Source organism: Pseudonaja textilis, chromosome 6 (assembly GCF_049901715.1).
Source record: "Pseudonaja textilis isolate UNSWEBS1 chromosome 6, rPseTex1.2, whole genome shotgun sequence".
Taxonomy (NCBI): domain Eukaryota; kingdom Metazoa; phylum Chordata; class Lepidosauria; order Squamata; family Elapidae; genus Pseudonaja; species Pseudonaja textilis.
This window is the reverse complement of record NC_141995.1, coordinates 55,394,373-55,409,445: the sequence shown is the minus strand read 5'-3', so window position 1 is coordinate 55,409,445 and position 15,073 is coordinate 55,394,373. Positions and strand designations below refer to the sequence as shown.

Sequence of the window (15,073 nt, the reverse complement as noted above, 5' to 3'; positions counted from 1 at the left end):
ACTCAAGTGACCCTGGGGACTCAGAGGAACCTCCAGGTGGCCTCAACGACTCTTTACAAGAATGCAAATGACCAGCTTTCTCTTCAAGGAATATAAATCCTTCCATTCCTCACCATCGAGTCAGAGCTTCTTGGATGAGAAGTGAAATGTCTTCAAAGAAAAACCAAGAAAGTCCAGTTGCCTGATGGAAAAAAAACCACCTTTGGGACAACCATGACCTGGATGACTGAAAATCTCCATAGACAGTGGTGGCAAAAGAAGTCATAAAATGAGGGAGAATTCTCTTGACAACTGTCTCGCTTAGCGACAGAAATGTTGGGCTCCATTGTGGTCGTACGCTGAGGACTACCTGTAATGCATAATGTGTAACCTGTATAATGGCTAGGCCTATAGCTACAACAGATACAGCATGGGGAAGGCAGAAGAGCCTGGATTTAATTAAAATATATGTGCCATGCATTAAGCTGAGCAAGAGTCACGTAAGCCTCACGTAAGTCATAAAACTTTCTTGGCGTCAACTCACCTTGGTAATTCAAGCCACATCACCCAGGAAGGAGACCACTCACTCTGACTGGAGGGGTTCAAATTGGCATCGGGCAATAAGTCCCCGTTTTCTCCTTCCGTGATCTCACAGGCTTTCAGTTCTAGTGCTTTGAACACAACCGATGAGGAGACATTTTTCAGATGGGCTACCGCCTCTCCGCGACTGACACCTGTCAGATCAATTCCATTCACGCTGAGCAGGATATCTCCTAATGGACACGAAAAACAAAACAGTGGAAATGGTTTTCATTCAAAGCTATGCTCACCACTCTGAGTGGGGCCAAACTTAGGCTGTGAATAGAATAGAATAGAATAGAATAGAATAGAATAGAATAGAATAGAATAGGGTACGGTAGGGAGGGGAATGGAATGGAATAGAATAGGATAGGATAGGATAGGATAGGATAGGATAGGATAGGGTATGGTCGGGAGGGGAATGGAATGGAATGGAATGGAGTGGAGTGGAGTGGAATGGAATGGAATGGAATGGAATAGAATAGAATAGAATAGAATAGAATAGAATAGAATAGAATAGAATAGAATAGAATAGAATAGAATAGAGTAGGGTACCGTCGGGAGGGGAATGGAATGGAATAGAACAGAATAGAACAGAATAATGGAATGAAAAATTACATTTACAATAATTAAGAACTCTATAGTTGGCATCCGATATCCATTAAACAAATAGTTGACATTTATTTGTTTGTTTGTATGTTTTATCGTATCCTTATATAAGGGTTAGGCTCCTTATATATTTAAGAGGTCTAATGCTTGACTACAGTATCCAAACTCTGTAAAGGACCTTGGAGTACTCATCTCTACAATGATCTAAGTGCTAGAGCCCATTGTAACTACATAGCCAAAAAGTTATTAAGAGTTGTTAACCTAATCCTGCATAGCTTTTTCTCAGGTAATATCACACGATGAACTAGAGTATAGAAAACTTTTGCTAGACCAATACTTGAATACAGCTCATCAGTCTGGAACCCGCATTACATATCTGATATTAATACAGTGGAGAAAGTCCAGAAATATTTCACAAGAAGAGTTCTCCACTCCTCTACTCATTGCAGAATACCTTATACTACCAGACTTGAAATTCTAGACCTAGGCAACCTAGAACTATGACTCCTTTGGTCTGATCTAAGTATAGTACATAAAATTATACATTGCAATGTCCTATTTGTCAATGAATACTTCAGCTTCAACCATAACAATACAAGAGCACACAATAGATACAAACTCAAGGTAAACCGCACCAAACTTGATTGCAGGAAATACAACTTCAGCAACAGAGTGGTCAATGTCTGGAATACTCTACCTGACTCTGTGGTTTCTTCCCCAAACCCCCAAAACTTTAACCTTAGACTGTCTACTGTTGACCTCACCTCTTTCCTAAGAGGTCTGTAGGGGGCGTGCAAAAGCGTGCTAACGTGCCTAATGTCCCTGTCCTATTGTTTCTTTTTTTATTCATATCCATTTCATTTATTCATAACCATGCTTATACTTATACCTGTTATCTTATAATCGCTTGACAAAATAAATAAATAAAAATAAAACAATACTGTTATGAGTAAGAGTGCTAGATTGTAAGTATGAACCAATTGGTATATAATCATGCATCCATCTTGCATATATTTAAGATGAAAGAGAGATCAACATCTTTTAGTGGGTATTCAAAGGTTTGAATTTAATCATTATTAATTATGGTTCAAGATTGTACTATGCACAATCCTGGATTGAAATATTAATATGGGTACAGATGAGGGAATGACCTATTGTGCATATTAAAGCCGACCCCCTTTTAAACTAATCATAGCATGCAGTCACAAGAATGATGTGCAAAGCTAACATTTGGAAGCACTGAACACAAGTTTAAATATGGGAAGAACCCTGAAAAAAAAAGTGTCAGTTTTTTACAGATACTTGTGGTATCTGGAACAAATTATAAAGTAATTTCTTCTCTGTTCTCAATTTATCTCCAGCCATTTTAGATGGTAACTCCCACTTGGGAATAGGTAATACCGAACTGGATAACATACGTAGACCTCAGTGTAAAAAATTAAGCTAAAAACTTGACAGGAAGATCAGATGTTATTTTTTAATAACAGCAGAATGTAGGCACATTCAAAATTAAATTCACTTAAGATCTGCCTCTCGGTTCCGAAGTATAAAAATGCAGCATTTGGTAATTTTTTTATAGCTGTTATTTGAGGTAAGATCAGGCTGAGAGATAGCCAATGCCTGTTAATTCCCAATTAGTTTTATAGCTGAATGGGGAGTTGAAGGGGTCTCCATGTATCTAATCCAAAACTCCAATCACTATACATACTGTGACTCATTTTCCCTTTTCCCATGGGAAAAAAAACTGGAGCTTTAGAAAAATTAAAATCTTCACTGAAAACAATGCCATAAAGTTACGTCAGAAATGGATGGGAGTGATTAGTGTTTCAGGAGTCTCATCTCTCTATATAAAAGCGAAATACCACTCATGCATCATCACAAAATCTCCAGAACCGTAAAGCCTACAAACTTGAAATTTGGCACCTATGTTCCTCTTGGCTTCTAGGTGCTCACTAAGAAAGGATTTTTCAAAATGACCATCAGAGCGTTAGTATTTCCTATATTAACATGCTCTGAGGAGTTCTACTCCGCCTCCCCCCCACCTGAAAAGAAATCTCTTCCAAATGAGCAGAGGAGTTTCAGTTTCAGTTTCAGTTTCAGTTTCACAGCACCAATTGCTTTAGGTTAGGAGAGAGAAGGGGAACTCATTAGATTTGCAGATGACATCAAGATAGGGCTGAATTGCCAACACTGGAAGGTGAGTATCAAGATTTGAGCCTTGAGCTCTACAAGACACAGTTCAGTGGTGAGAAAACCACCGAGGCAAGAAAAATCAAATGCACAGGTATTACATTACTTAACTCACCTGTGAGAGAGAGGTGTCTGAGTAGACCATCACTTAAGTATGACACGCTGTAGCTGCCAAAAAAGTCAATGCAGCCCTAGGATGCATCAACAGTGGGAAAGCATCAAGATCATGACAAATGATAGTCCCGCTTTTACTTGTTGTGGTTTGCCGGCAGCCTCTGCAGACAGCAGCAGAATCGGACAGTGGGGAAGAACAGGGACCAGTCTGGGAGTCTGGGGAGGACTTGGACAAGGATCATGCATCGGATGCAGAGATGGGGCCAGGACCATCTGGGAGTTGTGTGCTGACTCCGGAGCCTCCGGAGTCTGGCAGCAGCGAGGCAGAGGAACCAGGGGAGCCTGTTCCTAGTGCGCGTATGTGCAGAGCTGCCAGAAGGCAAGAGCAGCTGAGATAAAAGGGGCGACCTGGGAGTAAGGCTTGGAGGTGATTGCCCCTCCCCTAAGGTATAAAGGAGGTGCAAAGATAGAGAAACCTTTGCAGGAAGCAAAGTCATTCACTCTGTTCAGATTAAACCTTGAAGCTATGTGTGGACTTTGTATTTCAGTTGTTTTTTCCTCAGTTAATTTGGTACGTTGGTTGTTGGCAACAATTCAAAGAAGAGAAAGGTGGGTGCTTATCTCGAGGGACTGTTTGGGTCTCATTATGGGCTGGGAATGAACATAATTCCCAGCGTTGAAATAAAACAAGAGTTATTTTGACTAAGCGTGTGATTAATTACGGTCTCAGGAAGTCAGAACAATACTGTCTGTACTAGTGAGGCCATACTTGGAATACTGCATCCAGTTCTGGTCACCATGATACAAAAAAAAAAAAATGCTGATGCCCTCGAAATTAATGCAAAGAAGAGCAACAAAGCAACTTATTTGGAGGCTAAACCATATGATGAATGGTTAAGAGAAGTAAGCAAGAAGGATTAGGGGCAACATGGAAACTATCTTCCAGCACTTGAGAGGCTGTCACAGAGAAGAAGAGGTTGACCTATTCTCCCAAACACTTAAGTGTAGGACAAGAAGTAACAGGTAGAAGATCATTAAAGAGATCCAACCTAGAAGTAGGGAGAAGTTTCCTGACAGTGAGAATAATCAACCAGCTTGCCTCCAGAGATTGTGGTTGCTCCATCACTGGAGGATTTCAAGAAGACATTGGACAACCATTTGTCCGGAATGATATTTGGACTTCTGTTTGAACCGGGGGTTAGACTAGAAGACCTCCAAGGTCCCATCCAACCCTGTTATTTTAATGTGTTATTGTGATCCAATCTAGGTTAATTTAACCTCCCCAAGATTCAACAGTACACTAATGATAGAAGAAGCCAACATAAAATGGGGTGTTCACATTGCAGCCCTGGTCAAAAGGGCCCAGCAGAGATTATATACTACCTGAGACTTCTCAGAAAGCGACAACTGAATGAAAAACTGCTGGTGACCTTCTACCGCTGCACCATAGAGAGTATCTTAACTTATTGCACCTGTGTATGGTTTGCCAATTGCACAGGGGCAGATAGGAAAGCACTCTACATCACTACCCAGAAGATCATTGGTTGCCCTCTCCCCTCTTTGGAAGAGCTTTATAGCTCCTGCTGCCTTAAGAAAGTTCAAAACATCCTTAAAGATCCATCTCATCCTGGGCAACCCCTTTTTTTGAACTATTACCATCTGGCAGATGGTACAGGATAATAAAAACAAGGACAGATAGGCTGAAAAACAGCTTCTCTCCCAGGGCAGTCGCTCTTTTGAATTCTGCTATATAGTGCAATATTAATGCAATATCAGGCGTTTTCAATTCAATGTATAGAATGTAAAGGTTGTGTGTTTTTGTTTTATTTTTATAGTTTTCTGAAGTATAATGTACACTGAAGATGGCTTTTAATTGCGTTGTACGAGGTGCAATGACACTAAACTAAACAACTAAACTAAACCCTCTTCCAGCCAAATGCATTTTAAAAAGTTATATAATAAAAGACTGTAAAATGAAGTTGCTTTGAGCTGAGCGAGATGGAACCCCCATCTCAAAGTATACTCCGAACTGATATGCAATCACCTGTCTTTATTCGGCCATCTCTGCTGATGACTCCACCCGGTTCAACACTTAAAACATAAATAGGTAGATTCCATTCTCTGTGAGAAGATAGTCCTCCTGCCACCGTCATTCCCAGAGACTCTAGATTATCCTTTCGGACAATGACCACTTTTTCGTGACAGGTAACTGCATGGAGGACACTCTGCAAAGGACGAAGAGCAAACATAAATTCAGTCACTGGGCAAAGACTTACATAGTGCTTCACAGCGCTTTACAGCCCTCTCTAAGTGGTTTATAGAGTCAGCCTCTTCCCCCCCAAAATCTAGGTCCTCATCTTACCAACCTCAGAAGAACGGAAGTCTGAGTCAACCTTGAGCCTGGTGAGATTCAATCTGCCAAATTGCAGGCAGCCGGCAGTCAGCAGAAATAGCCTGCAGTACCGCACTCTAACCACTGCGCCACCATGGCTCATAAATGGAACCAGTTTATCATTCATTCATTTCTTGTTCCATTGTACACATTCTTAACGCACTTTCCTTCACTATCCCCAGTGATGGGATCCAGCCAGTTCGCACCACTTCAGGAGAACTGGTTGTTAACTTTCTGAGCAGTTTGACGAACTAGTTGTTGGAATAAATCATTAGGGTGGAGAAACGGTTGTTAAATTATTTGAATCCCACCAGTGAATACAAAGTTTTAATTATCTGAAGCTCGTCTGTCAACCATTGGAATTTTGTGTTCCTCAGCACTAAGGCCTGTGTCTTTGAACATTGCAAGATAGATGGGGGATGGATAGAGATAGATAGATAGACAGACAGACAGACAGATATACCAATGTGATAAATATTGCAAAATGCGTGTGCGTGTGTGTGTGTGTATACGCACACATACATATAAATACATACATACATTTATTGCAATATCTATCTATCTATCTATCTATCTATCTATCTATCTATCTATCTATCTATCTATCATCTATCATCTATCTATCATCTACCTATCTACCTATCATTTATCATCTATCATCTATCTTGCAATGTTTAAAGGCAGCCATCGGCCTCCCAGACAGCCATCAACATGTTAAACTAAATTTCTGCCAATATTTACCTAACAGGAGGCAATCTATTGGGATCTCCCTACGCATGGAACCCCCACAGTAATGTTATAGGCCTAGATGGAATTGGTTCTTTTAAAAATATCACCGTAAAGAACATTTCCTCGTAACTAAAGGCCTTGGTTATCAGTAACAAAGACTAAGTACAGAATACATTTCAATTTCTTCTACTCTCTCCCATTGTCCCCTCATTCCCTGCTTAAATGTTGTTTTATATCTAAAAGGAAAGAAGGAAACCCATTCACCAGCATTCCTTTTGAGCCTTTATGATCGCTTGGCATTTATTGCAGCCTAAATGAGAAATTGTTCCTGACGTAGCTTTTAAGAGAAACTTCTAAAAGGTTTTGTTCATGACCTAAGGAGAAATCGGTATTTTCCTCCTCCTCTTAACAAAACGAAGTTGCTGACAGCAAATCAGTCTTGAATAGATCAACAACTTCATCTTCTTCGAGGAAGGATTTTTTAAGAATAGTCTACTTTAGTGAGACAGAGGAAACAGAATTTGCATGCTTAGGTTCAAAAGTTCGCTGACTTGCAAAAAAAGACATTTCCTTTCGAACCAGCACACTTGCCAGCGAGGAAAAAAAAATCACAAAAATAGAAATGAAGATTATTTTTATTGCTAAGGGGGTGAAGGAATGGTTTCCTGGCTTATAAAAAAAGGGACATAGAATCCTTCCCCAACAAGGAGCATCTGCAGAGTGTAGTGAAAAACGCCAGGATGGTCGGTCACAATAGCGCAGTCAAAACGCTGCTGGTGTTTTACGTGTAACGCACAGGACAGGCATGGATTTGATTGTGCTGATGCGACCACCATCTTGACTTGTTTTGACCACACCTTGCAAACATGCCTGTTCCACAAGGATCTGGGATATATAAGAATCCAAGAGGACTCGGGCTTTTCTTTTGCCAGAAGCTAAATGTCTGAAACTCTAGATTTTTGTAATTTTTTCCCTTGCAAAAAGGTATCTTGAATCTTTAGAAAGCTATCCAATATATTTTGGCAGTTACAGAGATCCTAGCTTCATGAAATTTTCTGAAGGGGTATATTGGTTTTATTGAGAGACAGAGAGAGAAAGAGAGTGAGGGAGAGAGAGGGAGAGGGAGGGAGAGAGACACACACACAGAGAGAAAGAGTGAGGGAGAGAGGGAGGGTGAGGGAGAGAGAGAGGGAGTAAGGGAGTGAGGGAGAGGGTGGAAGAGAGACAGAGTGAGGGAGAGAGAGAGAGAAAGTAAGGGAGAGAGGGAGAGAGAGGGAGAGTGACAGAGAGGGGGAGAGAGGAGAGAGAGACAGAGAGAGAAAGAGTGAGGGAGAGAGACAGAGTAAGGGAGAGAGGGAGAGAGACAACACAGAAAAAGAGTGAGGGAGAGGGAGTGGGAGAGAGAGGGAGTGAGGGGAGAGAGAGGAGAGAGAGAAAGAGTGAGGGAGAGGGACTGAGGGAGAGAAAGAGGGAGAGAGACACAGAAAAAGAGAGAGAGAGAGAGAGAGAGGGAGAGGGAGAGGGAGGGAGGGGAGAGAGAGAGAGAGAGACAGAGAAAGAGTGAGGGAGAGAGGGAGAGTGAGGGAGAGACGGAGTGAGGGAGAGAGAGGGAAGGGAGAGAGCGGGAGAGAGGGAGGGGGAGAGAGGGAGAGAGGGAGGGGAGAGAGAGGGAGAGGGAGAGGGAAGGAGAGAGACGGAGTGAGGGAGAGAGAGGGAGAGGGCAAGAGAGGGCGTGGGAGAGAGAGGGAGAGTGAAGGAGAGAGATGCAGTGAGGGAGAGAGAGGGAGGCGAAGAGACAGAAAGAGTGAGGGAGAGTGAGGGAGAGGGAATGAGGGAGAGAGAGGGAGGGAGAGAGAGAGGGAGCAAGGGAGAGAGAGGGAGAGTGAGGGGAGAAAGGAGGGAGTGAGGGAGAGAGCGAGGGAGGGAGGTTGAGAGAGGGAGAGGGAGAAGGAAAGAGAGAGATATTCCCTCATGGGCTACTACATATGGAGAAATGTTCTTCATTTGCTCTTCACATATGCATTACCAATTGGCTGTGAGGCAAATCTGACAAGCAGCCATATTGGTCAGCTTTAGTCTTAGCCGTTATTTTACTCCAAATCAACTTTTTTTAAAAAAAGCACACTGGATTAATCAACATGTTTTATGGCTCTGTGTGTGAGACCTGTGTGGGTAAAGGTAATCCTCGAGTTATGACACACAACACAGCCCAACATTCCTGTTGCTAAGCGAAACATTTGTTAAGTGAGTTTTGCCCCAGTTGGCAGGTTTGCTTGCCACCGTTGTTAAGTCACCCATCCTAAAAATGAATCCGTTACCAAGCATCTGAAATTTGATCACATAACCCATGGGGGATGCTGCGTTGGTTGTAAGTGTGAAAAACAGTCATAAGTCCCCTTTTTTCAGGGCCGTTGTAACTTTGAACGATCACTAAATGAACTGTTGTAAGTCAGGGACTACCTGTATTTTTTCGTATAAATATAGGGCTCCAAAGTTCTCTTTCGTAATTTCCATTTCCGCACGTAATGTCCATTTCTGCTGTGAAACTTGGTCATCATCTTTTCCGCAATGATACGGCGGGGATAATCAGTGGTGGGATTCACATTTCTTTTACTACCAGTTCTGTGGGCGTGGCTTGGTGGGCATGGCATGACTTGGTGGGTGTGGCAAGGGAAGCAGGGAAGGGCCAACCTGCAGTGCCTCTGCCAGAAAAAAAAATGAGCTTGCGAGGGCTGGTTGGAGCTTTCTCTGACCTCCATTTTCAACCACGATGGCCTGCAACCCTCCACCAGCAAAAATGGACGCCTGGGCTCCATTTTCACTGGCAAAAGGCTGCAGGAGGAAGTCGTGGCCAAAAACAGAGCCTGGGTGGCAGTGGTAGGATTCAAATTTTTTTTTACTACTGGTTCTGTCGGCGTGGCTTGGTGAGCATGGCAAGGGAAGGATACTATAAAATGTCCATTCCTTCCCCACCCCACTAACCTGCTTTCCAGCTCCTTTCTCCTGTGCAGGGCAACCAAAGAAGACCCAGCCAATCAGCTGGGACTCTGGTGGGGGGAGAAGAGATGGGGGCGGGGCCAGTCAGAGGTGGGATTTGCCGGTTTTCCGAACTACTCAAAACGTCTGTTACTGGTTCTCCAGAACTGGTCAGAACCTGCTGAAAACCACCTCTGGAGTTTCTCCTAAGTTTCCTGATCTTTGGCACTGGATAAGCCAATATTTACAATTGTCCCTGGCTTCATAGCCAAGTTCTTTCCTCATAGAGGCAGGATGTCATGGGTTCTCACCGCCAAAAGGGACAGCTGAACCACTTTATAATAACAAATGATGTTGAAGGCTAAAGCTTATTCTTGGCACTGGATATTTAGAGACTTGAAAGCAATATTGGCCCCACGTTTCCATCTGTGTTCTAGAAATTTCTCATCAGAGAGTTGACTCTCAAAGTAAGAAAGTGGGTGGGGGAAAATGGGGATGTTTAAAATCAAATTATCCTACAGAGTAGAAATATTTAAACGTGATAACAGCCTGTATAAGAACCTGGATGATTGTGCAAGCAATTGCTTTTTGCCTCTCTCTCACACAGGTGTAAAATCCCTAAGTATATAGGGCAGCAATTTGATTTGGACATCTCCAAAACTCTATACAATTGGGATAACAGCTATTGCACAACAACTGTGAAATAAGCCTCTTCAAAGGAACACACACTCAAGCAATTTTTAAAAGGACAGACAGAGATTTTGTTCTTGCAATAGTGTAAAGGAAATAATTCATGCATGAAGAGATTCACTGAAATGAGTCCAGCAGGAATCAGAAAATATACATGAGCAGAGAGCTGGGTAAAAATTTCGAAGCAACTTTAGAAGCCCTTTTCAGATTCATTCATCATTTTGTTTAGCAGTTGTCTAGTCCTTTTATTTATGTTTTAGGCATTATCTCTACAGTATGCACAATTTGTATGCAAGACATGCCAAAAAGCTAAAACCTCCAACACTCCCTGGTTTATTCATCTGTATTCTGCCTTGTACTTCTGATATACTGAATATTTAAAATCTGAGTTGATGGAATTTTCTGCAGCTTTTTAATATGCGGATTGGGCTTTATGTTTTAAAGCTATTAACTGGTTTTGAGAAATATTTAACCATGAACAAGATATAGATAGATAGATAGATAGATAGATAGAAAGATAGATAGATGGAGAGAGAAAGAGAAAGAGAGAGAATCTAAACTCTAAACTGAGAGTTAAAATTTGTCTAAGAGATGTAATGCTACATCTTGTTTTAAAGTGATTTTATGTTAAAAAAAAGATAATTGCAGGTGTCAGTGTTCCGTTGTTGAAAGGGAAAATGGGAAGACCAGACAAGAAAACCTTAGACAAGTTGGATTACTACTGCAACCTCATCCCAATTTGTCACACTTAAAATACCAGAATGAATTTAGTACTGGGAACTGTAGTATAAGATCCAACTCTGGAGTCTTTTAACTGGAATTATTATTTAGAACCCCAAAATAGGGACTGTAACAGGGACACTAAAGAATTTGAGCTTTTCATGCTTCTGCTGATACAGGGCATCCTTTAGATGCTGTAAAAAATGGGGGAAACAGAATAATTTCCTTTTCCTTTTTCTTCAGCTCTGCTTTCTCATCTACTGTGCTCATCCTTCTCCTCATTCAGAAATCAAGAGTACTTCCTCAAGGTATATAAACAACTGCAAAACTAAAATGCATTGTTTCAGACAATGCTTTCCAGAGGTGATAATTAGAAACATTAATATGTTAGTCAGACCTCATCAGAACCCATTTTATTACTTTTTGTTACTTATTTGTAACTCCAGACTTGATTGCAGAAAGTCTGACTTCAGCAACAGAGTGGTCAATGTCTGGAATGCGCTACCTGACTCTGTTGTTACATCCTCTAACCCCCAATTCCTTTAACCTCAAACTGTCCACTATTGACCTCACCCCATTCCTAAGAGGTCTGTAAGGGGCGTGCATTGTGCCTACCATTCCTGTCCTATTGTCCCCATTTACTCTGCTAAACAAATAATTCCCTCAGCACTGTCCAACTATTTACAAAGTCTGCACGACTATTACTATTAATCTTCTCATCACTCCTTATCACTCACCCCTTCCCACTTATGACTGTATGACTGTAACTTTGTCGCTTGTATCCTTACGATTTATATTGACGGTTTCCTAGTATGATTTGACTGCTTATTATACCTTATGACCAGGTATGGGATTCAAATGTTTTAACAACCGGTTCTGTGGGGATGGCTTAGGTGGTGGGCGTGGCTTGGTGGTCATGTGACTGGGTGGCTGTGGCTTGGTGGTCATGTTATTGGCTGGGTGTGACCAACTCAACATCACTCACATCAAGGCACACATCTCCTCGCCTGGTATCTCATGACTGTGGGGATGCTGCAACAGTCATAAGTGTGAAAAATGGTCATAAGTCACTTTTTTCAGTGCCATTGTAACTTTGAATGGTCACTCCACACAAGCAAAGTACCAGCAAAGGAGCGGGGAAAAAACTCCAGAGAAGTTCCTGAGACAGGAAGTCTAGTCCTGCCAAGAATGTAATAAGGGTTAACGGAGAGGCAGTTTCTGTAAGCAACACCAGAATGTTTCCTTCCTGTCTTCCTTACAGGATTAGGCCAGTAATTTCTTCTAACAACTGGTTCTCCGAACTACTTAGAATGTTAACAACCAGTTCTAGCGAATAGGTGCAAACTGGTAGAATCCCACACGTGCCTATGACTATTATTAAGTGTTGTACCTGATGATCCTTGACTCTAGACGAATGTATCTTTTCTTTTATGGACACTGAGAGCATTTGCACCAAGACAAATTCCTTGTATATCCAATCACACTTGACCAATCAAGAATTCTATTCTATTCTATTCTATTCTATTCTATTCTATTCTATTCTATTCTATTCTATTCTATTTCCTATATTCTTACTCATGTTTATACTTATTCTTATTATCTTGTAAGCAATAAATCAAATAAATAAATCAAATAAAATATCTTTCATGATATGAACCATAAGGAGGAGGAGTAGTGCATGGCTCACCTTGTCAGCAAGGAAGGGCAGGTGGCTACCGTGGCAATCCCAGCCAGTTTCCTGCAAGATATCTGGGGTCTGTCTCCTGGTTTGCCTGGAAATGCTGAAGTGAACCTGCTTCTTGCTAGCCTGCATATTGGGACACATGGAAAAGTCCCCCCTTCCCCAGTTAACTGGCTGCATAAGCGAATTTCCAATTTTCAGACACGTTCAGAAAACGGCTGTGCTCGTACCAGATTGATTTTAAACCGATTTAAGAAAATGCCATCTGAATGCATAAATATAAAGTTGTGGCAACAATAAAAACAAGGATTCCCCCCCCCCTTTCTTTTTTTCTCTGCAGACACAGGTGGTTTGCATTCTTCATCTCAAACAAGCATTCGCCCCATTTCTCAGAGCTGTTCTGAGGAAGCTGTTTCAACCTACCTGTATTAATTGGGCTGCGCATTCCGGACTTGCGTGCTGTAAGTCGTGCCCGTTAATGGCTAAAACCTTATCGTTCTCTCGAAGTTCCCCCTCACGGGCTGCAAGGCCTCCTTCCAGCAGGTTGAACACAAAAACTCCATCTTGGTTGGCCTTACGGATCAACTTGATGCCCAGCTGTTGCTCTGGGTTGCTTTTGTTCAGAATAATGTGCAAATTCTCATCCCTGTGGCAAGGAACCTCAGGAATAAGTCCAGCATTCACACACTGGTACCTTTGCTCTCTGAGCACAGTCAGACGGAGAACTTGACAAGGTTGCCTCAGGACGAACAAGGCATAGCCGTGAGGCACGTTTCTGATATCTATGCCGTTGACCTAGAAGACAGAACTGGAGGTCAGTCATCACTAACCAGGGCTGGGATGCAAATAGTTTTACTACCGGTTCTGTGGGAGTGACTAGGTGGGCATGGCCATGTGACCGGGTGGGCATGGCTTCTTTTTTTTGCAGCATACCCCCTGCGCTCCAACGCCTTCCCTGAGGCCCAAGAGGCAAAATACGGCATGCAGGGAGGGGCGCACAGACCCTCTCACGCCCCTTTTTGCCTCCTGGGCCTCATGGGAGCCTCCTGGGCGAAGCAGTAAGACAGCGAGGGGGATGGCGGCACAGCTAACCGTCAAAACAGCTGATCATCAGGAGGAAAAAAAGAAAGAAATACTAGTTCAGCTGAACCAGTAGCTGTTTTTTTTTACTACCGGTTCGGCCGAATGGTAGCATTCCTTACTACCGCTTCCCTCAAACCGGGCCAAACCGGTCAAATACCACCACTCTATCTAACTGAGGCTGAACTACACACAACCATGTTGTGTGATGATTTCTTGTGGCAGTGATAGTTTCCATCACAATGCATCCTCTCTTAAACACCCCTCCCTCACAACGTTTTTCCTGTCTTTCTGATTAGAAAGGCTGTTTTTTTATTTTATGTTATTTGTTTACTCATCAAACGAGAATGACAAATTCAAGAGGAGAAAAATATTAGTATTTTTAAAGATTAGGTAAAGTATTAAAATGTGACAGAGACGATAGGCAGGTTAGTGCAATTATGCATGCTTCCTTAGAGACATCTCATAAAGATGTGGTAAGGTACACAGAGGTTAAGTTAAAATTAAAACTGGGGAAGTTAGTGGCTGAGATAAGTGAATCGGGTAAGATATTCCACATTTTGACAACTCTGTAAGAAAATCAAATCTTTATACAATTTTCATTTTCCTTAGACTAGTCCAGCAGTTCCTCGCTTATCATATTCTGTGTTTACTGCCGGTCTGCAGGAACGTTGTTTTCTGTTCCATTTCTTCTCTAGAATCTATACGCATGATGGCAAACCTATAGCATGTGTGCCAGAAGTGGCACACAGAGCCATTTCTGCCGGCATGTGAGTTGTCGCCGGGAACAGATCCATTGAGCATGTATGTATGCCCCCTGCCAGTCAGCTGATTGTCAGCAGGGGTGGGATTCTACCAGTTTGCACCTATTCGCTAGAAAGGGTTGTTAACATTCTAAGCAGTTCGGAGAACCAGCTATTAGAAAAAATTGCTGGCCTAATCCTGTAAGGAAGGCAGGAAGGAAACATTCTGGTGTTGCTTACAGAAACTGCCTCTCCGTTAACCCTTATGACATTCTTGGCAGGACTAGACTTCCTGTCTCTGGAAATTCTCTGGAGTTTTCCCCCACTCCTTTGCTGGTACTTTGCTTGTGTGGAGTGACCATTCAAAGTTACAATGGCACTGACAAAAGTGACTGATGACCCTTTTTCACACTTATGATTGTTGCAGCATCCCCACAGTCATGAGATACCAGGTGAGGAGATGTGTGCCTCGATGTGAGTGATATTGAGTTGGCCAGGCCCAGGCAGTCACATGACTACAAAGCCACGCCCACCACCTAAGCCACGTCCACAGAACTGGTTGTTAAAAATTTTGAATCCCACCCCTGATTG

The 15,073-nt window shown here is 42.3% G+C and overlaps 1 protein-coding gene across 10 annotated transcripts in view; it reads right to left on the bottom strand.

The window, feature by feature from the left end:
* The window catches only part of LNX1 (ligand of numb-protein X 1), a 154,062-nt gene that overhangs the window by 13,598 nt on the left and 125,391 nt on the right, over positions 1–15,073 (bottom strand). For all 10 annotated transcript variants that reach the window (XM_026699880.2, XM_087936616.1, XM_087936618.1 and 7 more), the window contains 4 exons: positions 13,083–13,454; positions 12,666–12,785; positions 5,516–5,696; positions 524–752 (listed from right to left, as the gene is read on the bottom strand). In XM_026699880.2, the coding sequence (XP_026555665.2) occupies positions 524–752; positions 5,516–5,696; positions 12,666–12,785; positions 13,083–13,454 (902 nt within the window). The remainder of the gene's footprint in view (positions 1–523; positions 753–5,515; positions 5,697–12,665; positions 12,786–13,082; positions 13,455–15,073) is intronic.